Here is a 27,308-nt window from a genome sequence, read left to right as displayed (position 1 = left end):
TTCACATCCTCATTTGTCAGTCTGTTTCTCCACAGGCTCCTCTCAAATAACTCATTTCCACTGCTCTCACTCTTGACTTGTGTCCCTCCAACAACGTCCAAGCTTCACTTCCATACGTTAGAGTTGGTATCACAATACTGTCGTGTAAAAACTTTTTCACTTCCATGCTTACTTCCCTGTTTCTTATCACTGCCTTCAAGGAACCAGCAACCATTCTTCCTTGTTGTACCCTTTCAAGCACTTCTCTCTCCAAACTTCCATCCTTATTCATCACACTACCCAAGTACTTAAATGTACTTACATTTTCCATTTCCTTCTCATCCAGCTTGACTGTACATTTACTGACTTCACATCTATTGAAGACTATAATTTTACTCTTCTCTTCTTTCACCTTTAGATTCTGTTTCGTACACTCCCAGACTCATCCACCAAGCCTTGCATCTCCCCTTCGTCTTCACTTAACAACATTGTATCATCTGCAAACAACAGGGCAGGAAGTTTCCAATCACTCCCCTCTCTCATTAGGGCCACTCCAACATCCACTACCCTACCTTGTATCTCTCTTATAACCCCATCCATATTCAGATTGAACAACCATGGAGACATGACACATCCCTGTTTCGACCCAACTCAAATAGGAAAGCTCACTCAGTTCACTATCCACATGCACTGCAGCCTTAGCACCCTCATACATACTCTTCACAGCATTCAACAACTTCCCATCTGCTCCATATATTCTTAATACATTCCACAATCGTTGTCTATCTACCCTGTCATATCTATCTATCTATCTATTGCCAGACGCCATAATCTCGTAAGGGGAGGCCATTTGACTTTGAGTTATTTGTTTTATGGGGAGGGACACTAACCCTCCACCAACCAACTTGCTGACACGTAAGGAGCACGTATGGTTTAGTTATATGGTTATCACCCAGTGTATGCTTTCTCCAAATCCATGAATGCCGCATACAACTTCTTTCCCTCCTCTAGAAACTTTTCCACTAAAGATCTAAGAATGAATATCTGATTTACACAACCTCTTCCCATCCTAAAGCCTCCCTGTTTTTCTCCAACTAATTCCTCTGTTATTGCCCAAACTGTCAATAAGTGTCCTACCGTATACTTTTCCTATTACACTAAGAAGACAAATGCCCCTATGATTACCACACACTTCTTTTTCCCGTTTCCCTTTGTACAAGGGAATAATTGTACCTGACTTCCAATCCTCCGGGACTCTACCTTCTTCCCAGGCCAATCTGCACATCTTCCACATCCATTCTACTACTATCTCTCAACCATGCTTCAGCATTTCACCATACACCCCATCAATTCTTGGGGCTTTCCCCATTTTGACTTTCTTCATTGCTTCCACAGCTTCCATGCTACTGATTTCTTCTGTCTTCTCACCTCCCTCCTTCTCACAGCCATTTCCCAACCACTTATACTCGCATTACTTTCATTCTGTATGTTCAGCAATTCATTAAAGTGTTCTCTCCATCTGCTCACTTTTTCTCCCTTCTCTACTAGTAATCTACCATTCTTGTCTTTCACTCCCCTACTGATGTCATTGCTACCCTGTCTGACTCTCTTTTCCTCTTCCCAGAACATTTTCTTAAATTCCCTCCACTTTACACTCAAATTCCTTCCAAATTCATCATCCACTCTCTTCTTACTCAGTCTTACCAATCTTTTTGCCTATCTCTTCCTTCTCTTAACTTGTTCCACACCCCTATTTCTCATCCGTTCATTATATGCATTTTTCTTTTGTGCCACAACCTGTCTCATCTCTTCATTCCACTTTGCGTTCTTTGCACCCCCTTTCATCTTCTCTTCACCTCACACACCACCTCACATGCTGCACATATTTTTTTCTATGAATATCTTGCACACACCTTCCACATCCCCCATCTGCTCCAGTTCATATATACCCAGTCATTTCTCCACTTTTCTCTTATATTCTGTCTTTTTCTCATCCTCTTTTAACCTTTCCACTCATCTCGCATCTACTTTTTCCTCCCTTCCTACCCTTCTTCTATTTCTCCATTATACAGTACAATCCCATCTATCCAGTATCCAGGCAAACGGAATACTCAGAACAACGGGAAAATTCAAGGGCTGGTAAAAATGTCAGTAAGTTATAACTGTGCGCCAATTTGAATGGACTGCCAAACCGCCGTTTGATTGTGTCACGCAAGGCTGGGTGAAGTCAGACAAAGCGAGGTGAAAGCATTTCCGTCTAATGTAAATCCCTAGCAAAGCCTCTTAACCACCTCTCCTCTCCCCCTCTTTCCCCTACTTGAATTCAGTCATCCTCCACACCCTCCAAAAATCACCAGTCTGCGTTTTGCCACCAGACAGTAAACAAGCTCTCTTGCTATTGTGTTCCACTGATAGACGGTAATTTGTACACTCCAAAATGCCTAAAGTGCAAACTAAACGTAAGCGTATCGTGCTTACCTTGAAACAGAAGCTGGACATACAGTATGCAACAGACTTGAAAAAGGCGAACATTATAAAACACTAATGGCTGAATATAAATGTTAATAAGAATGAAAGTTTACTTTGTTGGAAGAAAAATAAATAAATAATATGCCTGCATTTCATACATACATCATTTATTTTATTTTCTGCAAAACAGCTGAGTGGCGGGTGAGGGGTGGAGTGATGGAGGTCAAGTGGGGAAGAAGAAGAACAGTCGGAAACGTAAACAAACTCACGTGGGGGCACAGGTGTCGTGATAATTCTACAGTGCAGTCTTAACACATCATCAGTTCACTAATAAATGTTCAAGCTTTTATTTCTTTATTTTATTTTTCAATTTTTATGAGTACAGTACATATAATGAATACAGTAATTCGGTAAACAATGGACTGGTGCAATTTGCAGTACGGCAAATTGCTAGACATTGCACACATGCGTTATGACCATGGTGTGTGTTTACAAGGCAGTTTTTCAGGCAGAATCTCTTAGTGTAATCCCTAATGTGACTGGTGAGTACCTGAACTGTATTTACTGCTGTGATAGCCTTTGTATAGATTTGACTTGAAAATCAGAAATACGGGAAAAATCTGTAACCGGGAAGGTAAATTCCCCAAGCCACCCGGTTAACTGGGATTGTACTGTACTTGGACCTTGAGTCTGACAGCCATCAAGTGCTGGGCAGAAAGGCCACTCCCCCAACCTCTATATGCTCTTGCATCCATTACACTTCTTCACATCCTGTCATCCACACACACATAATCAATCATTGCCTTCCTTTCATTCCAGTTCACCATCCACCTTCCTCAGCACTCGCCAAGTATGTGTGTGGATCATTTTGTGCCTGATGAGGGTATTGACTATCACCAACCCCCTCCTGGCACAAATGTCCACTAAAGCACTGCCATTCTCATCAGCCTCAGCAGGTACACCCCACCCACCAACTACTCCATCCACCTTCACATTCCCTACTTTACCATTTATATCACCAGTCAAAAACACTCTCTCATTCCTTGCAATCTTTTCCATGCACACTTCCTCATTTGTCCAGAACTCTTCTCTCGCTCTGCTGGTACGATCATGCGTTGGCGCATACACGCACACAATTGCCCAACTTTCAGTCTTACACAATCCTTCAGCCAACTGATCCATACTCTCTTATATTCTCCTTCCATCTGTTACTCACAACAATACACACTCCTACTGTTGCCCTCTCATTCTCACCTACTGCTGCACGTATACCCCATCCATACTCCCATTGTCTCACTCTCACCTTTCCATTTAGTTTCAGTTAAACCACATACATCCACTTTTGCACACTTAACCCCTTAACCGCGGGGCGTCACTTTCGTGATGCTTGGGAGCAAGGGATCATACCGCGGGGTGTCGCTTTTGTGATTCTGTGTTATTTTGAATTCACCCGGGCTTCCAAGTGGGGGCTTGTATCATCTATCAGTACTGCCAATGTCCAGCACTAGTCAGCACTCCTAATCTCATCAGTTAAACCACATACATCCACTTTTGCACCCTTAACCCCTTAACCGCGGGGCGTCACTTTCGTGATGCTTGGGAGCAAGGGATCATACCGCGGGGCGTCGCTTTTGTGATTCTGTGTTATTTTGAATTCACCCGGGCTTCCAAGTGGGGGCTTGTATCATCTATCAGTACTGCCAATGTCCAACACTAGTCAGCGCTCCTAATCTCATCTGTACTCCCATCCATTGTTGACAATTTAGCCATTTCTCCCCATTCTTGACTCCCCTCCCTACCCCCCCCCTCCATTACCCTATCCTCTCGCCTGCCCGGCCGTGCTACGCTAAGTAAATCTTCCCTGGAATTTTTCACTGATTTCGTTCATTTCGTTTCGTTTCATTTTTAAAGGCTCCAACATGCTTGCATGTGTCGGCCTTGGTCACCTAATGGCGGCCCTATGCCCTATTCTTATACCAAATAATATATACAAGAAAGAAATAAGGTAAGTGAGAGTGCCATCCACCTGGAGTTGGCTAATTATCACCTGACAACACCTCACGTGCACTCGTTCGCTAATTTTCGCTGTTTTTTTCCCCTTGAAATATGCCGTATAATCTATTTTCGTAATAAATATACATATAAGGAGGGAAGGGAGAAGCCTAAGCGATATTTACATTCCCCTGGAACTACCTAATTTATAATGTATTGTCTAGATTTCCTGCCAATCATTTCAGTGCTATACATAGCTGTTTCAAGAGCTAACGTTGGTAGTACTGAATATCCCCTAAGTAGGCCTCTACCCCGGCCCTCCCTTATCAGTTTACTCTCATCTTCCGAAGTGGAGGTACATCTGTTTCCTCTTGCTGACTTCAGGGACTTTTTCACCCCCATGCACAGGGCCCTGTGACCTTTACCCCCTACTAAACCTCATGTGGAAAGAGTCAAAGGGCTGACAATTGATAAAAGAGTGACTACAATCTTTCTGTTGAGTAAAACAGTGCAAGTGGAATTGTAAATAATGAGTAAACAGCAAGTGAAAGTAATGAATGTAAATATATGTGAACAGTGGAAAATAGTTTTATAAGTTACTTCAAGTGACAGTGCATAACACAGTGTAAATAAAATAGAAATGTAAATAACGTAAATAAAATAGAGAACGTAAATAGAAATGTAAATGAGTAGTATTATAAGAATACGAGTATATACCCTAGGAGTAATGAAAGTGAAAGTTTCACTCTAGCATGTATGAATACTATGAGTTATGAGAGTGAAGATGAAAGTGACATTCACTCTCAATGCTAGTATACAGGACGAGAAAGTGAATGCTACGTATTTTACTGAAAGGAATTGAATCCCTACAGTGACAATAAACTAATACTACTGGAGGAAACTTATGGATAAAGACTGTAGCTATATATAAGTGTTATATAGTAATAGAAATATAAAGTGTGAGGGGTTTTATGAATAATAAATGACAGAGTACCAAGAGCGAACTAGCGCAAGTGCGACGGTCAGACGCGCTCATAATTTTCATTGCTTTCACAGTGGGTTTTTTTTTGGAGTATGGATCCCAAACTACTTGAAAATCATAGAGTAGTGTTTATAGTGTTAGTATCTGGCTGTGGTAATCATATTACGGGTTGTCGGTAAGTGTAAAGTGGAGACTTCGTTACCCAACTTCAGAGGTCTCCACAAGTCCTACGGTAACTGACGAAGGCTCAACAAACATTCCAGGAGAAAGCTGAAGGTATGTGCCATAAGCATATGTAATTTTAATATTCTCGGACTAATGACTGATTTTTGGCAAATATTTTTTGAGAGTCTGTCGGAGCCCGAATAACCCCGCGGCACACGCAAAACATCGGTAAACATGCCCGCGGTGTAGGGGTTAAGCACCTGGACAGTCTCTCTATCTTTCACCTCATCATTCGCACCCCTTACATTCCACATCACCATCCGAATCATGTCGTTTGTACGGTCCTTAGTCGTCATCTTTTGGTCAGTCCTGGTCCAAGGCTTCTTCGTATTTTTAGTTATTTGTTTCCAGGGAGGGACACTAACCCTCCGCCAACCCACTTGCTGTCATGTAGAGAACACGTATCGATTGGTTATAAGGTTACCACCCAGCATTGTAAATGATTTCCTGGTTTACAGGAAATCATTTGGCTTCCCACTCGATGTAGAGCTGCCCCAAAACAGGGTACCACTACAATTAGTGGGTGGATGATGGGCACCCCCACCTACCACATAAACCCTATTTTCCCACGGGATCCATGCCTTGTCAAACATGATCAAGGGTAAACTTCATAATAAGAAGTAGAAGCTTAGTTGGGAGATAAGGTGCTCTAGTCATATTGAGCCTGTGCAGGTGTATATTCAAGGGGTAATTGGGGTTTATTGCTCACTTAATGCCGCGCAGGGATGAATGAGGCTGGTCACTCTCATCTTAAATGTCAGGATCAACTTGCCTAGCCCCGGGCTTCTCTGCTCCTCATGGGGCAACACAGGATTTGATGATGATGATAAGCATCAAACCAGACAGTAAGTTATTCATTATCGTCATCATCAGATCCTGTGTTGCCCCATGAGGAGCGTAGGAGCCCAGTGCAAGGCAAGTTGGTCCTGGCATTTAAGATGAGTGACTGAGTGGCATTAGCCTACGTGAGCAAAAAGCCCCAGCCACCCATTGCATATAAAACTGCACAGACTTAGTCTGATTGGAGTGCTTTCATTACCCACCAAACCACCAGGTGCCATAATTTGGTTATATGATTACCACCCAGTGTAGTAAATGGTTTCCTGGGTTACAGGAAATAATAGGCATGTCATTAAGTGTAGAGACCATAAGGCACCAGTACATTGAGTGAGTGGATGAGGGGCAGTCTGCTGAAATATGAGAAAAAAGCTCATTCTGCACTGCATTGTGTCTGTGTTGCATCTGGTTAGGAGCACAGATCCATCCCAACTTGTAATAGCACCAAAAGTGGCAAAAGACCTTACACAGTAGAACAGGTAACCCTAATACAGAGAGGGAACAGCATTAAAGACATACAAAAATTATAACTTGATGGTGGTGCAGTGGTTGTGAGGTGCTGTTCCAGCATCTATGTTTCATGAGTGTGATAGGGTGGATGGAGAGGGGGTGGACAGGATGTGGGTGAAGTGAATATGAAGATTGAGGCACTACCACCGTATATGTAAATACCAATAATAATCTCAAAATGAATATTAAAGTATTGAAAGGCAAGCACATCCTTACTGCACTGTGACCAGAAGGGGAATATTTTTACTGGCCACCAATGATTGCAGACCTACTAGTAAAATTATGATACTTGCCACTCCCAGGCATTGTGGCCACAGGTCTGATGTCATCTTGGGCATTCATTTTTAAAGGGTGGGCAAGACACTAATGACTTGGAAAAGTTCTCATGCCTGGAAAGGCATTATGACTTAAGAAAGAAGCTATGCACTTGTTCATCATCTCACAGAGTCTAGATAAATTCCTCCTGCCATCAGTTTTGATACTTATGTGGTGTTGTAAGGATATTCATACCTCCTCATAAGTGAGTCCAAAGTGAGGGAGTGTAAAAATATTTTGTCAAACTTCATTTCGTTTTATCATGGAAGCACCTCATAATGTCATCCACCCAGGATGCTAAATATCATTACCTTCCTACAGTAAACCACCTTCTGAGATCTCAGCACTTTCTTTTTTTTTTTTTTTTTTTTTTTGCAAAATACAGTACATGTTTATCAGTGTACAGTACAGTATTATTATATATATTCTGTAATACAATTTGATTGCTGTAGTGAATGTATAAAGAGTACAGTACAGTCCTCAGTGGTTGTGGAAACAGTTTAAAAACCATTGGTACGATCTGGACTTGTCTGATATATCGGAAAAAATCTGAGTTAGCAGGGGGAAATCCGGATGTCACTTTTTTTTTAATGGCTTGGGCTCCAATTAGTCCGTTATAGTGAGGTTTTACCATATAGGCAACAAAAGTCCAGTGGTCTTCGTGGCATTCTTTAAATTCAATATCCGCTGTATCGGGGTTCATTATAGCGAGGGTCTATTGTATTCAAACCCAGGACATTCCCTGCCACCCACACACTAATGATGCATCTTGTGTGACTCATTGGCCACACGGTGCATCCCTTGTTTCCAGTGTCCACCACCTTGCTTGTGGTTGTCTGGTAGGCCACTGCATGCACTCCTTATTTTTTTTTTTTTTTTTTTTTTTTATGCGAGGAAGAAGGAACCAAAGGCCATGAGCCCGCAGTAACAGTTCCCTCCAAGAGAAAAACAAAATACAATAGAGAGCCAAATTCAAGATCCGATCATTTTGAGATGCCTGGACACTGCGTTTGAAAGACTGGAGATCATAGGCAGGAGGAAATACAGACAGAGGGAGACAGTTCCAGAGCTGACCTGTTGCATGAATGAAAGACTGGGAGTAACGGTTAACTCTTGCATTAGAGAGTTGGACAGAAAAGGGATGAGAGTTTGCTGCCAGACGGGTGCTACGCGCCCGTCGTAGAGGTGGAGGAATGCAAGCAGACAGTTCAGAGGAGCAGTGACCATTAAAGTAGCGATAGAAAAGAGATAGAGATGCAACAGTGCGGCGAAGAGACAGAGGTTGAAGGGAGTCAGTAAGAGGAGGAGAGTTAATGAGACGAAAAGCCTTTGACTCCACCCTATTGAGAAGAGCTGTATGTGGGGAGCCTCCCCACACATGAGAGTTGTACTCCACACAGGGGCGGATAAAACCCCTGTATAGAGTCAACAATTGTGCAGGGTAAAGAAAGAGCGGAGTCGGCTTAAAGCACACCCAATCTCTTGGAAGCAGATTTTACAAGAGATGCAATATGATCTTTCCAAGATAAGTCCCGAGTAAATGAAACCCCAAGCATGTTCAAGGATGATGCAGGATTAATCTGAATATTATTAAACATTAGTGGGTATACCTGTGGAAGATTTTGTCGGGTTGATAGGTGTAAGAACTGAGTCTTAGAAGCATTAAAGACAACCATATTATTTTTACCCCAGTCAGAGATATGAGCCAAGTCAGACATTAGGTGTGCCATAGCCTCATCCCTTGTTTCTTGAAGTAACTGTTGAGATGGGCGTTGCAGGAACCGAATGGAAAGGTGAAGGGTGGAGTCATCAGCGTATGAGTGGATAGAGTTAGATGTACAGCTTAGAAGATCATTGATGAATAAAAGGAAGAGAGTTGGTGATAGGACAGAGCCCTGAGGAACACCACTGTTGATAGATCTAGGAGAAGAACGATGGCCGTCACGACAGCAGCTATAGAACGACCAGAAAGGAAGCTAGCGATGAAGGTACAGATAGAAGGATAGAAACCGTAGGAGGGCAGTTTGGAAATTAAAGATTTATGCCAGACTCGATCGAAAGCCTTTGAGATGTCAAGTGCAATGGCAAAGCTTTCGCCAAAGTCCCGAAAGGAGGATGACCAGGAGTCTGAAAGGTAGGTGAGAGAAGATCGCCAGTGGAGCGTCCCTGAAGGAACCCATACTGACGATCGGAAAGAAGCTTGTGATAGGAAAGATGCCTAAAAATTTTTATTAAGAATTGACTCGAAAACTTTTGAAATACAGGACGTTAAAGCAATTGGACGATAGTTGGAGGGTTGGGAGTGGTCACCCTTCTTTGGGACTGGCTGAATGAGAGCAAACTTCCAGCAAGAAGGAAAGGTACAAGTTGACAGACAAAGGCGAAATAGTTTGCCTAGGCAGGGTGTAAGCACAGAAGCACAGTTTTTGAGAACAACAGGAGGGACCCCATCAGGCCCATATGCCTTGTTAGTACTGAGGCCAGTAATGGCAGAAAATACATCAACTGAAGAAATTTTAATGTCAGCCATGAGGAAGTCAGAGGGGGGAAGTGATGGAGGAACAGCACCGGAATCGTCTAAGGTGGAATTGGAGGAGAAAGTCTGTGCAAAGAGATCTGCTTTATCAGTAGAAGAAATAGCTACAGAACCATCAGAGTAGAAAAGAGGAGGGAAGGATGATGAGGTAAAGTTGTTAGAAAGATTTTTGGCAAGGTGCCAGAAGGAGTGGGAAGAATTCGAGTTGGAGAGTTGAGAGCATTTAGTATGGATGAAATTATTTTTAGTAGAGCGAAGAACAGACTTAGCACGATTCCGGGCAAAAACGTAAAGATGTGATTCAGGGGTGGGTTGGCTCCAGTACCTTTTGTAGGCCCTCTCCTTGTTGCCGACAGCATTAGAACAAGCGTAATTAAACCAAGGCTTTCTTGCGTTAGTCAAAGGATATGAGAAAGGAATGTATGCTTCCATGCCCGAGAGAATAATCTCCGTAATGCGCAAGGCACACTCAGATGGCTCACGGCCATGGAAGCAATAATCATTCCAGGGAAAATCAAAAGAAGTACTGCCTGAGGGCCTCCCAGTCCGCAGCTCCAAAATGCCAGAGACGACGTTTCCCTGGAGGTCCATGCAGGCCGTACTGGAGCGATAGGACAGGTTAAGGTAATAAGGTTGTGATCGGAGGAGCCCAACGGAGAGAAAAGATTAACAGAGTAAGCTGAAGGATTAGTTGTGAGGAAGAGGTCAAGTATGTTGGAGCTCTCTCCAAGGCGGTCAGGGATACGGGTAGGGTGCTGTACAAGCTGCTCTAGGTCATTAAGGATAGAAAAGATGTAGGCTTGTTCACCAGGTGGATCCGTGAAAGGAGAGGAGAGCCAAAGGTGGTGGTGAACATTGAAATCTCCAAGAATGGAGATTTCAGAGAAAGGAGAAATGGACAGAATGTGTTCCATCGTAGAAGTAAGATAGTCGAAGAATTTTTGATAGTCAGTAGAATTAGGGGATAAGTAAACAGCACAGATATATTTAGTCAGAGAATGACAGGAAAGCCGAAGCCAGAGAGTGGAGAATTCAGAAGAATCAAGTTCAGGAACACGAGAGCAAGATAAGTCGTGTATGTATACACAACAGCCACCTTTGGCTTTGAAATGAGTATAGAGAAAGTAGGAGGATACAGAAAAGGGTTTGCTGTCAGTTGCCTCAGACAGCTGAGTCTCCGTTAGAAAAAGAAGGTGAGGTTTAGAGGAGGAGAGGTGGTGCTCAACAGAGCGAAAGTTAGATGAAAGGCCGCGAATGTTGCAGAAATGAAGAAGAAGAGAGTCAGACAGTGGTTCCAGGCACCTCGAGTCGTCACCGGGAGAGGGGCAGATGGCGGGGGCATTTATGGTCCCCCCCCCTGGGGACTCCGAGGCTAGGTGAATTGACGCCATTTTGGTAAATTTTGAATAGGAAGTGTAGTGTGTACTGTGCATGTAGTTTGGTGAAGATAGATAGAGAAATTTGTACTGGAGAGCATGCTGGCCTACTCTCTGTGTAACTGAGACACTTGGGTTCAGTTTTCAATATATTTGTCTGGTAGGTAGCTAGATTGCTTCCTGTGCTGGTCCTGAGATCAGGATTTAACAACCATGTCTAGTAGGTCATCCAGTGCGCACCCTGTAGTGGGCTTGGGTTTGATATATAACAAAATTTGCTCAGTAGGTTGCTGGGTGCATTCCTTGTACCAAACCTTGGTTCAGTATATAACAAAAGTTGTCTGGTAGGGTCAGGGGACCCATTATATCTGAAGTTTTGTATAAATCGGTCCATTAAAGCTTGGTCTCACTGTGTGTGTGTGTGTGTATTTACCTAATTGTGATATACAGAAAATGAGCTATGCTCGTGGAGTCCTGACTCTGTTTCTCAATAGGTCAAATTTTGCTTTAAACTCGTTTAAGTTTTTAGACTGGACGATCTCTTTGTCCAGGCTATTCCACAGGTCTATACATCTATAAGGAAAACTATATTTCTTGATATCCTTCAAGCAGCTTGGTTTCTTCAGTTTCATTCCATGTCCTCTTGTTACTCTCTTATCCCATAAAAACAGAGCTTCTTTGTCAATTTTATCTACTCCCACCATGGTCCTGAATACTGCAATCATGTCTCCTCTCTTTCTCCTTTCTTCTAAGGAAGGCAAATCCAGCTTTTCCAGCCTCTTTCTGGACGACAGATCTGCCAGACTGGGAACCATTTTGGTTACTGTTCTTTGTAATCTCTCAATCTTGTTTATATCTTTCTTTTTGTGTGGGGACCACACTACTGCTGCATATTCTAACCTGGGGCAGATCATGGCCACTATCAATTTTTTCATCATCTCATCCTTATAATGAAAGGCTACTCTTATATTAGTCAGGAGTTTATATGTCTCGCTAACTGCCTTGTTAATGTGTTTTTCAGGTGACAAACTATCCTGGACCTGCACTTCCAAATCTTTCTCTTCTCTCGCTTTTGTGATTGGTTCATTACCCATTAAATAATTCAGTGATGGCCTCCTGGTACTTTTACTCATTTCCACTATTTTACATTTCTTTGCATTAAATTTCATTTCCCGCATCCGGCTCCAATCGTGTATCCTATCCACATCCTCATGCAGAATTTTACAATCCTCCTCAACCTCTACCTTCCTCATGATCTTTGCATCATCAGCAGACAGACTTGCATAACTGTTCACTCCATCTACCATATCATTTACATAAATCAGGAACATTACTGGTGCCAACACCGAGCCCTGTGGGACTCCACTTGTTACTTTCCTTCATCCAGACATCCTATCCTTTATTACTGTCCTCATTTGTCTCTCTCTCAAAAAGACCCTCATCCATTCCAGGAGCTTCCCCTTCAGTCCTCCTATATGCTCTAGTTTCCACATTAGTCTCTTATGAGGTACCTTGTCGAAGGCCTTCTCCAAATCTAAATACACACAATCCACCCAACCCTCTCTCTGCTGTAGCACGTCAATCGCTCTTGAGTAAAAACTCAACAAGTTGGAAACACATGACCTTCCACTTCTAAATCCAAACTGACTATCTGCCAAAATATTCATCTCTTCCAGATATTTTATCCATCTATCTTTCAGATTTCTTTTGCACAATTTTGCGACTATGCTGGTTAGGGACACTGGTCAATAATTCAGGGGTTCTTCCCTGTTTCCTCCCTTATAAATTGGTACCACATTTTCCCTCTTCCAGAGAACACGCAATTAAACTGTGAATCTTATCCGCCAGTTGTTTTCTGCATTCCTTCAGTACCCAATTAGAGATTCCATCTGGTCCTAGGGCTTTCCTTACATCTTGAGTTTCCAGTAATTTATACACTTCCTGTACTTCCACTTTTATATCTTTTATCACTACATTTCTAGTCACTCCTGCCCCTTCCACAAACTCCTTTTCATTTGTGATAACCGATTGGAAAAATTTGTTCATTATTTCTGCTTGCATTGCCGCATCTTTATAGACCTCTCCTTCTACTTTCAGTTTGGTAATTCCTTCCTTTTGTTTCAATTTGCCATTGGCAAATCTATAAAACAGTTTGGGTTCATCCTTACATTTGTCTATTGTACCTTTTTCAAAATTTCTTTCTTCCCTTCTACATATTCTTATGTATTCATTTCTAGTTCTTTTATATTCCTCCTTTGTTCTGTTGTTACCTCTCTTTCTCCAGTTGTTCCATGCCGTATCTCTCTTTTTTGCTATCATACTCGTACACCTTCTATTAAGCCACTCCTTTTTCCTGTTTTCTTTTCCCTTTACTCTTGGCACAAATTTTTCCACTTCTGAATTATAGAAGCCTAGGAAAATATCCCACCTCTTCTGTATCTGTCTTGATTCTCTGAATTTTCTCCAATCTGCATTTTCAAAAAATTTTCTCAAACCTATAAAGTCTGCCTTCCTAAAGTTGTATCTTCCCTCCCTATAAAGCTCGTCTCTTGGGTCCATGTTCCCTGTTATTATCTGGAACTCAGTGACCACATGATCACTTTTTCCAATAGGACACAGTTATTCCAATGATTCTGTTACATCCGGTTCTTTAGTAAACACTAAGTCTACTCTTTGCTGGTGTGTCCTCACCTCGGAACCTTGTCTCTTCTTTGACCCATTGCGTCATCACATTGTTCATTGTTATATTTAATAATGTAGTGCCCCATGAATCTTCGCTGCCCTCTGAGTCCCATTCCTCCCAGTTCACCTCTTTACAATTGAAGTCACCCATTAAAATTACGTTGTTGCTTTTCTCAATCATTTTCTGTAAATAACTAGTCATGTCTGACAACATTTCCTGGTATTCATCATCACTCCATGCTCTTGTCTTAGGGGGAACATACACTACTACCATATCTCTTTTGCTATTTTCTCCAGTTTCTAATTTCATATTTATAACTTCGGCCCTGCCTTCTCCCATTTCCACGGTATCTACATTCATGTTGTTTTTCACTGCTATCATCACTCCTCCTCCCGTTTTTTCTCTTCTGTGTCTTCTGCTCAGTTTTTATTTACCATCTCCCATATGAACATCAATATCTTCTCTTAATTTGGTCTCTACAAAGCACATAACATCAGATTCATGTTTCGTTTTCGTTTCGTTTCGTTTTTAAAGGCTCCAACATGCTTGCATGTGTTGGCCTTGGTCACCTAGTGGCGGCTTTCCATGCTGCACGATCCATTGCAGCCTCCCTGTTCAGTGCCTTAACCCTAAGGTCACACTTAATGACCTCGTCCCATGTCTTTCTCGGTCTACCCCTCATAACCCTACCCCAAATATTAACACTTCTCACCTTCCTCACCCAATTATCATCCCCCATCCTCTCCACATGTCCAAACCATCTCAATCTACCTCTCCTCATCACAACACCAACACACTCCAGTCCCATCCTACCTCTCAACTCTTCCATTGTAAACCCAGCCCCTCCAGGCCTTGGACGCAGGGACGCACTCACATCCACCTAATCATTGTCATTTCTGTACGTCTGAGCTGGTGAATATCTTCCTCCTTCGCTGCCCAGATCTCACTACCATACAGCATTACACTCCTAACACATGCTGCATACAAAGACCCCTTAGCATGTAGGGAGAGGCAAGAGCTCCCCGAACTTCTTCCAACCACTTCTCACCCTAGCCACAGAGCTAGCTCCAGACCACCTGCAGCACACAACATGTCTCCCAAACAACAAAAAAATCGTTGATTTCTAGCCTTGCCAATATTAAACCATCAACATTAGTATATGCCACCTTCCAGTTATTTTTGATGTTTTTTATACCCTCGTTGCTCCTTTTCTTTGCCGTTACTGCTTCCTTAATTTCTGATCCATGACTCCAATAAAACACTGTCTTCTTTCCCTCCATTCTCTTCTCGTATTTTACCTTTGTTTCCTTTATTAACTCCTTTATTTTAGCTCTTTCTTCGTCATTTGCATCTCTCCTTATCCGAACATTTTTTAACCCTTCCTTGTCTGATAATTTCCATGTTCTACTGATAATTTCGTGTACTGCTGCCTGAGACTTCAATGGCCTTGCCTCTCCTTCCTCGTACTTTCCTAACCTAAACACCTCTTCAGTCTTCTTGAGCTTCGTTGCTTTCCTCCATGACTACTGATATTATTTCTTTAACCTTGCTCAGTTCTTGTCTTTCTGTTTCTGATCTTAGTCATACGTGTGTGTGTGTGGGGGGGTGTACTCAGTATACTGTACTGTATAGCAACATAGTATCCCATGTCCTGTTGTGAGAGGAAAATTGGAAGCATGTTCAGTAATTTTCCCTCCTGTGCCAAAGGAAGTGTGAAGTTATTTGAAGCATAAATGCAGAGATGCAGTACCGTCGTGTCTCATAAAACGTGTGTTTCTAAACCACGGTTTTTTGATCCATGGCATGGTCCCCCTCAAAACTGAAAGTAGCATAAACTGCTGTTATATGCTTATAGTGGTCTTTCAGCGCCAAAGTGACTCATTTTCAGCTAAATATCCATGGCACGCATCAGTTCTGCAAACCATGGTCATCAGCCATTCACAGGCTAGCATGACAAGCAATGACAAGCCAATCGAAACCCTTCCCTGGCAGCAAATGCCTGCAGGACTTCCCTCCATTCAGTACATTGTTTATTCCTGCACCACCACACACTCCTCATGTTGAAAGTTTGCCTCTAGCCTCGGAACCCCCACCCCCACCTCTTCCGCATAAGCATTGTTGTTGGTCAAAGTCAGGTAAGACCCTATATTGTTTATTTAATGGTTAATGTTCTTTAATTCCCAGTAATACTGTACATGGATTGAAGAATTATTTGTGGTGTGCTAGTGTTTGCTGGCAACTAGCTGGGTGTAGGTAGGGTGATATGTGGCAACTTGGCCGAGAGGCCAGAACCATAAGTAATTTTGCCTATAAGTTATGTTATTTATAAACCACGGAATTTCTAAAGCACAACAGTGGTCCAGAACCATATTGCCGCGGTTTAGACGACTCAGTTGTATAAGGTAGCTCTCCTTGGACCCGCTGAATACATGCATACTGTTATGGTAAGTGTCAGAAGCAAACATAAGCCTGGCTAGGTTATTAGAAAGTGTTGTAAAGGTCACAGTAAAGAAGAAATGGACCATAGAGAGACCTGAGATGGGCTTGAGGCAAGGGGGTGGAGAGTTACTGGTCTTCACACCTGGGATTAACTCCTGGAGTAGGGCTTCATCTCTGAATCCCCTAGAGTCATGAGAAACCACAGACACCATCACCATTGTCAGCAGAAGCCAGATCAGCTGAAAAATGCACGATAACAGCAGGAGTGCAAATTTTCCTCTTGTTGTGAGAACGAAAAATGCTATAACGAAGTGTGCGTAAACCAAGGGATCTCTTTAATTCCTTGTGTTTGTGTAAAGATACAGTAAATCCAGTATAAATCACCTTCATTGTTTTTTCTTCTGTTAAGTCCTTAGGTAATTACAGAAAATTTGCCAGTTCCCATACTGCTTGTAATTTTGATTTGTTTGAAGTGTAATTAGTGGGAAAGTCTTAAGATTGCCTTCCTGTTGGCTTATTTCTTGTAGATGTTTGTACTGTATGCCATACTGTAGTTGAAGGGTGTGCAAGATAGCTGCCATAGTGTATAAACACATGTACATACATACATACGTACATGTGTGTACATAGTGTATTTGTGTTCTCCCTCCTAATGTGCATGATGTATCTCAGGTGCAAGGATGATGGGGCCCAGCGGTTGGACTTGAGCAACTCCAGCATCAGTCAGTTGCCATCCTCCATGCACAATCTAACTCATCTGGTGGAGTTTTACTTGTACAGGTTAGTGTGTGGCATCTGTTTTATTGGTGGAAGATTTTGATGATGGGTTGTACATGAGAAGTGATATAGCGGTATAGTACCGTTTGTGCATTTAATACTGTATTGGTTTGATTTTACTTGTAGAATTTGAATTTTCTGTCTTTCTTTCCTCTTCCTTCTGCCAATGGGTGACTGTACACTGAATGACAAGCCAAATGGCTTCCTTTACACTAGTAAACTATTTACTGCGCTGGGTGGTAACCATATAAACAAATTATGGTGCTTAGTGGTTTAGTGGGTAATTAAGGCACTCCATTCGAATTGAGCTGGTGCAGGTTTACATCCAAGGGGTGGTTGGGTTTTTTTTTTTTTTTTTTTTTTTTTTTTTTTTTTTTATGCGAGGAAGAAGGAACCAAAGGCCACGAGCCCGCAGTAACAGTTCCCTCCAAGAGAAAAACAAAATACAATAGAGAGCCAAATTCAAGATCAGATCATTTTGAGATGCCTGGACACACTACGTTTGAAAGACTGGAGATCATAGGCAGAAGGAAATACAGACAGAGGGAGACAGTTCCAGAGCTGACCTGTTGCATAAATGAAAGACTGGGAGTAACGGTTAACTCTTGCATTAGAGAGTTGGACAGAAAAGGGATGAGAGTTTGCTGCCAGACAGGTGCTATGCGCCCGTCGTAGAGGTGGAGGAATGCAAGCAGAGAGTTCAGAGGAGCAGTGACCATTAAAGTAGCGATAGAAAAGAGATAAAGATGCAACAGTGCAGCGAAGAGACAGAGGTTGAAGGGAGTCAGTAAGAGGAGGAGAGTTAATGAGACGAAAAGCCTTTGACTCCACCCTATTGAGAAGAGCTGATGTGGGGAGCCTCCCCACACATGAGAGTTGTACTCCACACAGGGGCGGATAAAACCCCTGTATAGAGTCAACAATTGTGCAGGGGTAAAGAAAGAGCGGAGTCGGCTTAGCACACCCAATCTCTTGGAAGCAGATTTTACAAGAGATGTAATATGATCTTTCCAAGATAAGTCCCGAGTAAATGAAACCCCAAGCATGTTCAAGGATGATGCAGGATTAATCTGAATATTATTAAACATTAGTGGGTATACCTGTGGAAGATTTTGTCGGGTTGATAGGTGTAAGAACTGAGTCTTAGATGCATTAAAGACAACCATATTATTTTTACCCCAGTCAGAGATATGAGCCAAGTCAGACATTAGGTGTGCCATAGCCTCATCCCTTGTTTCTTGAAGTAACTGTTGAGATGGGCGTTGCGGGAACCGAATGGAAAGGTGAAGGGTGGAGTCATCAACGTATGAGTGGATAGGGTTAGATGTACAGCTTAGAAGATCATTGATGAATAAAAGGAAGAGAGTTGGTGATAGGACAGAGCCCTGAGGAACACCACTGTTGATAGATCTAGGAGAAGAACGATGGCCGTCTACGACAGCAGCTATAGAACGACCAGAAAGGAAGCTAGCGATGAAGGCACAGATAGAAGGATAGAAACCGTAGGAGGGCAGTTTGGAAATTAAAGATTTATGCCAGACTCGATCGAAAGCCTTTGAGATGTCAAGTGCAATGGCAAAGCTTTCGCCAAAGTCCCGAAAGGAGGATGACCAGGAGTCTGAAAGGTAGGTGAGAAGATCGCCAGTGGAGCGTCCCTGACGGAACCCATACTGACGATCGGAAAGAAGGTTGTGATAGGAAAGATGCCTTAAAATTTTTCTATTAAGAATTGACTCGAAAACTTTTGAAATACAGGACGTTAAAGCAATTGGACGATAGTTGGAGGGTTGGGAGTGGTCACCCTTCTTTGGGACTGGCTGAATGAGAGCAAACTTCCAGCAAGAAGGAAAGGTACAAGTTGACAGACAAAGGCGAAATAGTTTGCCTAGGCAGGGTGTAAGCACAGAAGCACAGTTTTTGAGAACAACAGGAGGGACCCCATCAGGCCCATATGCCTTGTTAGTACTGAGGCCAGTAATGGCAGAAAATACATCAACTGAAGAAATTTTAATGTCAGCCATGAGGAAGTCGGAGGGGGTAAGTGATGGAGGAACAGCACCGGAATCGTCTAAGGTGGAATTGGAGGAGAAAGTCTGTGCGAAGAGATCTGCTTTATCAGTAGAAGAAATAGCTACAGAACCATCAGAGTAGAAAAGAGGAGGGAAGGATGATGAGGTAAAGTTGTTAGAAAGATTTTTGGCAAGGTGCCAGAAGGAGCGGGAAGAATTCGAGTTGGAGAGTTGAGAGCATTTAGTATGGATAAAATTATTTTTAGTAGAGCGAAGAACAGACTTAGCACGATTCCGGGCAGAAACGTAAAGATTATGTGATTCAGGGGTGGGTTGGCTCCGGTACCTTTTGTAGGCCTTCTCCTTGTTGCGGACAGCATTAGAACAAGTGTGATTAAACCAAGGCTTTCTTGCGTTAGTCAAAGGATATGAAAAAGGAATGTATGCTTCCATGCCCGAGAGAATAACCTCCGTAATGCGCAAGGCACACTCAGATGGCTCACGGCCATGGAAGCAATAATCATTCCAGGGAAAATCAAAGAAGTACTGCCTGAGGGCCTCCCAGTCCGCGGCTCCAAAATGCCAGAGACGACGTTTCCCTGGAGGGTCCGCAGGCCGTACTGGAGCGATAGGACAGGTTAAGGTAATAAGGTTGTGATCGGAGGAACCCAACGGAGAGAAAAGATTAACAGAGTAAGCAGAAGGATTAGTTGTGAGGAAGAGGTCAAGTATGTTGGAGCTCTCTCCAAGGCGGTCAGGGATACGGGTAGGGTGCTGTACGAGCTGCTCTAGGTCATTAAGGATAGAAAAGATGTAGGCTTGTTCACCAGGTGGATCCGTGAAAGGAGAGGAGAGCCAAAGGTGGTGGTGAACATTGAAATCTCCAAGAATGGAGATTTCAGAGAAAGGAGAAATGGACAGAATGTGTTCCATTGTAGAAGTAAGATAGTCGAAGAATTTTTGATAGTCAGTAGAATTAGGGGATAAGTAAACAGCACAGATATATTTAGTCAGAGAATGACAGGAAAGCCGAAGCCAGAGAGTGGAGAATTCAGAAGAATCAAGTTCAGGAACACGAGAGCAAGATAAGTCATTGCGTATGTATACACAACAGCCACCTTTGGCTTTGAAATGAGTATAGAGAAAGTAGGAGGATACAGAAAAGGGTTTGCTGTCAGTTGCCTCAGACAGCTGAGTCTCCGTTAGAAAAAGAAGGTGAGGTTTAGAGGAGGAGAGGTGGTGCTCAACAGAGCGAAAGTTAGAGGAAAGGCCGCGAATGTTGCAGAAATGAAGAAGAAGAGAGTCAGACAGTGGTTCCAGGCACCTCGAGTCGTCACCGGGAGAGGGGCAGATGGCGGGGGCATTTATGGTCCCCCCCCCTGGGGACTTCGAGGCTGGGTGAATTGATGCCATTTTGGTGAACTTTGAATAGGAAGTGTAGTGTGTACTGTGCATGTAGTTTGGTGAAGATAGATAGAGAAATTTGTACTGGAGAGCATGCTGGCCTACTCTCTGTGTAACTGAGACACTGAAAAAGTTCAGCAAAGGGGGATGGTCAGGAACTAGTCCTGAGGGCTGATGAAACGGGAGCTCCAGCACTCCCTGTCATCAGCTTTCCATCCACCTCGGGAGTGGACGAGGTCAAAGAGTTTGACTTCAGAGGTAAGGGACTGAATAAGGAGGCTGTCATTCATCAAGCAGCTTGGAGAGCTGCCAATAGGTGACCAAGGCCAATGCGTAGAAGCATGTTGGAGTCTTTATAAGCAATTCAGTACTAAGGAGTAGAAGTTATACGTTACCTTCATTGTTATGGAAAAAGCATGTGATAAATACAGTAGTTGTGAAGTGTGCTATAAAATATATGAATTAGATTGGAAGTTGTTTGTTGTAGTATGAGGGCACAAGAGCATCAATGCATGTGGAATGTAAACTGAGTGAGTTTTTTTTTATTCGAATATTGGACTTAAGCAGGGATGTGTCATGTTGCCATGGTTTTTCAGTCTGTATGGTGTCATAAATGAGTTTTAAGGTATGGCAGTGGATGACAGTGTCTTGGATGAGAGAAGGTAAGGTTGGAAATTGTCTGTGTTGTTGTTTGCTAATAATACTGTATTATTCAGTGAAGATGATTGAGAGTTGCTAGGCTTTGTGAATGGGTTTGGAAGTGTGTATAAGAAGTAAAATGTAGAGGTGATTGTAGAAGTGGGGAATGAAATCAGAGAGTATATAGTGAGACTGAATGATATAGAAATGGGTGACAAGGTATTCAAGTTGTGTTAAGGATGGTTGAAAGTTTAAAAGATGAATTGCATGGAAGGATGTAATAGGGAAGAAAGTTTGCAAGTACACTGAAAACACTGAATAGGAATAAGAAAGTGAGCTTGGAGGTAAAGAAGTTGCTGCATGACAATAACGTAATCCCAACTCATAACCTGTGGAAGTAACACTATGGGAAGGCAAAAGTCTGGAGGGAGAGAAGTGGAAATATGAGGTGTTACTCCTAAGTTCCTGAAATTTGAAAGCAGAGCAGAAACTGCTCGTATGGTGTGTGGATGCTAGGTGGCAGTGCATGAACCCTTTGTTTGTTAGTGTGTCAAGTGGCATTGTGTAGGGTGGATGTGTTTGCTGCATGTGTGTTTTTTTTATCATTGTGCTTGGGTTAATTTGTAAATTTTGCGATCTCAAAAATGAAGGATGTGAAAGAGCAACATGTGTGCATCAAGTTTTATGTGAAACTCAGGAAGAATGCAGCAGAAATTCATAAAATGTTAGACCAAGCATTTGGTGACAGTGCTGTGGAAGTTAGACCAAGCATTTGGTGACAGTGCTGTGGAAGTTACACAAACATATGACTGGGTTAAGTGTTTTAAAAATGGACGAATGTGAACAGATGACAGTGCATGTGTTGGTCGCCCTTCCACCATTTCATCACCTGATAATGTGGCCAAAATTTGTGCAACCATCCTCGAATATCGTAGGAGGACATTCCATTGTGTTTGTGACATTGTTAGCCTCTTGTATGGAACTTGCCAGCGTATTTTGTCTGGCGACCTTGACGTGAGACGAATTGCTGCCAAGTTTGCCCTGGTGCTCCTGACTGATGAGCAAAAGCAACATCACATAGAGGTCTGCATGGAGCTCAAGTAAATGGCCAGAAATGGCCCTAACATCCTCTCAAGTGTTATAACTGGTTAGATTAGGTTCTTCGTGAGTTTCACACAATATTTAAAAGCACACATGTTACTCTTTCCCATCCTCCATCTTTGAGATAACAAAATTCTCAAATTAACCCAAACACAACAATTAAAAAAACACTCACATGCAGTGAAAGTATCCACCCTGCACAAAGCCACTTGACACACTAACAAAAAGGGTGGGTGCACTACCACCAAACACCCACACACTGAATGACAAGTGGTTTCCACCCTGCTTTAAAATTTCAGGAACTTTTGGGTAGCACCTCCTGTGTATATACAGTAATCTCTCAGTTATGTGGACAGCCGTTGCTTGGACAATCCATTGTCCAGACGCTGCAATCTGGCTGTTGCAAACCATTATTCGTACATTTTTTTCTCTATCTGGACAAAGTTAATGCATCCATGTTGAAATTACGGTTGCACAAACAATTTCCGCCCAGACAGGTGAGAATAACCTGGTGGTGCTGCTGTGTCAGGCTGGTTAGTTCACCCTATGTCCTCCAGAGACCCCCCCTTGCTCGCTTCCAGTTCCCGCTTGTCACTTGTGAGCACATCTTCCCGGACTGCTGTTATGACGGCACATGTGGTAGCTTCCATGGTGGTTCCCTACCTGCTTCAGGCCTTGCTATTCCTTGCATGACTCATCCTAGGTGGCCCCTCCTCAAGGGAAAAGGAAGAGGGTAGAATTGACTCTGGAGAAGAAAGGGAAGATCTTAACCCTTTAACCGCGGGTATTGTTTTGGTCTGACTGTCCTCTCCCGCGGGGGTTTCAGCCAAATGTAAACAAACCTTTTAACCTTAATAACTCTGCACAGAATAAAGCTAGAGAAAAAAATAAGGTACCATTAGAAAGTACTAACCTTCAGCTTTCCATTGATGTAGGTTTCATGACTTCGTTGACTTTCACAGGACGGGCAGTGCCGTTAGAAGTGAGGGGTGTAAAATCACTATTTTTCGCTCACACATCATTACCTTCGCTCATACACCATTACCAAATGCCAACCTCATTCTGATAATAATACTATAAACATATATGAACACTGCACATACGATAAACACCCACTCTGTGTTCACTGAGGCAGGTAAAAGGCACTGTAATTACCTGCACTTCACTGCCACATCAGCGGTGTTGTAATCACTATTTTTCGCTCACACACCATTACCAAATACCAACCTCATTCTGATAATAATACTATAAACATATATGAACACTGCACATACGATAAACACCCACTCTGTGTTCACTGAGGCAGGTAAAAGGCACTGTAATTGCCTGCACTTCACTGCCACATCAGCGGTGTTGTAATCACTATTTTTCGCTCACACACCATTACCAAATGCCAATCACATTCTGATAATAATACTATAAACATATATGAACACTGCACATACGATAAACACCCACTCTGTGTTCACTGAGACAGGTAAAAGGCACTGTAATTGCCTGCACTTCACTGCCACATCAACATGTGTTGTCACTCACACAGCTGGACAGATACTGATGCGCGCTTGGTCAGGGGTGGGGTGGGGGGCCCAGGGGGTGGGAGGTGGGGCCCCAGGGGGGGGAAGAGGGAGGTGGGAGTCGGCTGGAGTGAAAGAACTTAATAGCTACTCTCCCTTGAAACAATTGGCGCACGGAAAAAACGCGGGGTATTCAAAATATTCACAAACATTCGAGAATGACACCCGCAGTTTGGTCCAGTTTTTGCAACGTCATTCTGGAATGACACCCGCGGTTAAAGGGTTAAGTAAGATTGATGTAGAATGGTCCACTTCCCGCATCCATAACCCATGGCGTCCAGTGTTTATTTCTGCCAACCCTTCCCCTAGCTGTAGGTTTCTGATTTTTTTTTTTTTTTTTTTTTTTTTTTTTAAATATCTTGGCTAATACTTAGCCAAATATAAAAACTGTCATAATACTCATCAATACTTCGACTTCAAGTTGATGGCCTCAGCTTGTCCTGGTAGTCTGTATGAGTGGCACAAGTAAGGCTTGTACTGGCCCTCCACAGTAAAAAAAAAAACTTTAAGAATACCACAGTCAACAAACACCATTTCCGTGTAGGCTTAGAGAAGCGTGGTGTGAGTATGCGGTGGTGTGAACAGTGGAGTTAGGTCACTATGGCAGTGACTGTGAGGCAGGCTGGCTGACATCTCACCGGACACAGGGTAAACTTTTTGCTTAGGACTATCCATGACGGAGGTAGGCAGGTAACTGGAGTGTGACTGGGATGCTTGCAGGAGGGTTGCCAGTGATTGCCTATGTTGATAATTGCCCGCAAAATATGCGAACAATGCCGCAAAACAACATCCTACCCGGACATCTCCAGGCGGTCATCTATACATGACGCCCGGACGCCGTGGGTTAAGGAGTTCAACCAGGCCCTCTCAACCCAGCATGATATCAGGAAAGCCTGTGACAAACTCAGTACACGGCAGACTTTGGTCAGAAGAACAGACACAGTACTGAACGGAAGACTGTGAGTTTGCCCCGACATGTCGAAGTCAGCTGTTTGATGCTGATTTGGTACTGGCAACAATAGGCTGCAGGCATGCTAGTGAGAGGCACAGAGTTGAAGGCTGCTGCCGAGAAATTCGCCCACCTTCACAAAGTCGCAGACTTCAAGGCATCCGAAGGTTGGTTGTTCAGATTCAAGCTTTGACATGGCCTTACCCCTCGTAAGACCCATGGCGAAGCTTTGGACACTAATGAGGAGAGAGTGGAGAATTTTGGCAGAATTTGTTGCGCTTGATTGAGAAGGAGGACCTCACTCTTGGTCAAGTCTATAATGCTGACAAGAGTGGCCTCTTCTGCTGCTCAGTGCCCACTAACACTCTGGTAAATGAGAAGAAGCAGCATGTGCCTGGCCACAAGTTGTCCAGGCACCATGTGTCTGTTTTATGCTGTGCTAATGCTAATGGGTCGCAGTGTCTGAAACCAGTTATTGTTGGGCAAGCAAAACAGCCCCGTTGCCTTGATAGGCTTATGGATGACCTTTCTGCTGTGTGGTACCATTCTGTGAAGGCTTGGTTTGCCTGGAAGATCTTCATAGATTGGTACCACAGGCATTTTGTCAAGGAGGTTCTCAATTATTAAATGGAGGAACTTGGAATCCCATGTGACCTGGCAAAGACTCTTCTTCTCTTGGACACTGCCCCTGTACATCCATCCGAGAAAGAATTGGTTGCAGATGATGGTCGTATTAGGTGCATGTTTTTGCCACCTAATACCATTGCTTTGATTCAACCAGTGGACCAGGGTGTCATCATGGCCACGAAGAGACTGTACCGACAGCGGTTCCTCAACGAGGTGATGGTTGTTCTTGAGGACGAGAACGAGGACGAGCAGAGCTGGGGGGCCGGACACACAAGGACAGAGGACACTGGAAAACCTGCGGCGCTGCAGCCTTAAGTCTGCCGAGTACAGCTAGGTGAGTGCACGGAAGGAAGTCTCCATGAAGACCATCAAAAGTGGTTGGTCTCATCTTCTTCAGGGACCTGAGAGCAGACACGACTTTCTGGACTTTGACATGGACGACTTCCACACTTGTCTGCATAATGCTGACGAGGCTGTGGATGTTGATGACATACAGGAATGGTTAGACAACGATACAGGCAATCCCGGCTATTAGGTTATGTCCGACTTTGAGGTTGCCACTTCTGTTGCTGCTGCCCAGCCAGAAGAGAGTGATGAGGACGGCGTGGACGACTCAGAGAAGTGCAGTACCCTAGCCATCCCATGCCTGAGCACATTCCATGCTCATCTCAGGCAGGTGCTTGAGTATGCCAAGCACCCAGAAAGTGACAGAGATGGTGCCTCTTGCCTTGTGGTCGATCTTCGTTATGTGAGGGAGAGTGCCATCTGATACCTGAATCATTGCTCCTGTTGCCAGTCCAAGATCGACTCTTTTTTTTTTTTTTTCTGGCCTCTCGCCCCAGCCCAGTCCACCTCTGCACTGCCACCACCACAGCATCAAACCACGCCTTCAACGATGGAGCCTCAGCCTAGCATGTAGTCAGCCATTGTGTCTCCCCTGGATGTGAGTTTGCAGCTTTCCTCAGAGTCACCTGAAGTAGGCAGTCCATCACGATATCCCACAGCTGCTTCCATGGGTTGTCGGCCGGAGATCTCCTTGACTCTGACTCATACTAAGTTCTTCAAACTACGCCACTAGACCACATAGGATGTACTGAGCATTTCAACAGCTTTGCCAGCCACAGTATAACAGTCTGAGTCAAAGCTAGCAGGTTATTCAGCATAATGCCCAGCAAGGAATTGTGAGTGTTTACACTGCTTTTATTTTACCGTATTGTACTCTACCATAATTTTATTCTACTTTACCATTATGTTTTTGTTCCCACTGCATTTTTTGTGTGTGTAGATGGTTTTCTCCTATTTCTTTCCATGTCACTGTTGGATATGGCCCTGCAGTGGTGATTTGTTTCGTTTCGTTTTTAAAGGCTCCAACATGGTTGCATGTGTCGGCCTTGGTCACCTAATGGTGGCTCTCCATGCTGCACGATCCATTGCAGCCTCCCTGTTCAGTCCCTTAACCCTAAGGTCACACTTAATGACCTCGTCCCATGTCTTTCTCGGTTTACCCCTCATAACCCCACCCCCAATATTAACACTTCTCACCTTCCTCACCCAATTATCATCCCCCATCCTCTCCACATGTTCAAACCACCTCAATCTACCTCTCCTCATCACAACACCAATACACTCCAGTCCCATCCTACCTCTCAACTCTTCCATTGTAAACCCAGCCCCTCCAGGCCTTGGACGCAGGGACGCAGTACACATCCACCTAATCATTGTCATTTCTGTACGTCTGAGCTGGCGAATATCTTCCTCCTTCACTGCCCAGGTCTCACTGCCATACAGCATTACACTCCTAACACATGCTGCATACAAAGACCCCTTAGCATGTAGGGAGAGCCCTCTCAATGTCAGGAGAGGCAAGAGCTCCCTGAACTTCTTC

General features: G+C 43.5%; 1 protein-coding gene across 1 annotated transcript in view; it reads left to right on the top strand.

The window, feature by feature from the left end:
* The window catches only part of LOC145414104 (uncharacterized), a 255,196-nt gene that overhangs the window by 31,282 nt on the left and 196,606 nt on the right, over positions 1-27,308 (top strand). Inside the window, exon 3 of the mRNA XM_080283663.1 lies at positions 17,016-17,123. Coding sequence (XP_080139789.1) covers positions 17,016-17,123 — 108 coding nt within the window. The remainder of the gene's footprint in view (positions 1-17,015; positions 17,124-27,308) is intronic.

Source organism: Coenobita brevimanus, chromosome 98 (genome assembly GCF_032717465.1).
Source record: "Coenobita brevimanus isolate Jiangsu-jjx chromosome 98, ASM3271746v2, whole genome shotgun sequence".
Taxonomy (NCBI): Eukaryota; Metazoa; Arthropoda; class Malacostraca; order Decapoda; family Coenobitidae; genus Coenobita; species Coenobita brevimanus.
This window is presented reverse-complemented; position numbering and strand designations above follow the sequence as displayed.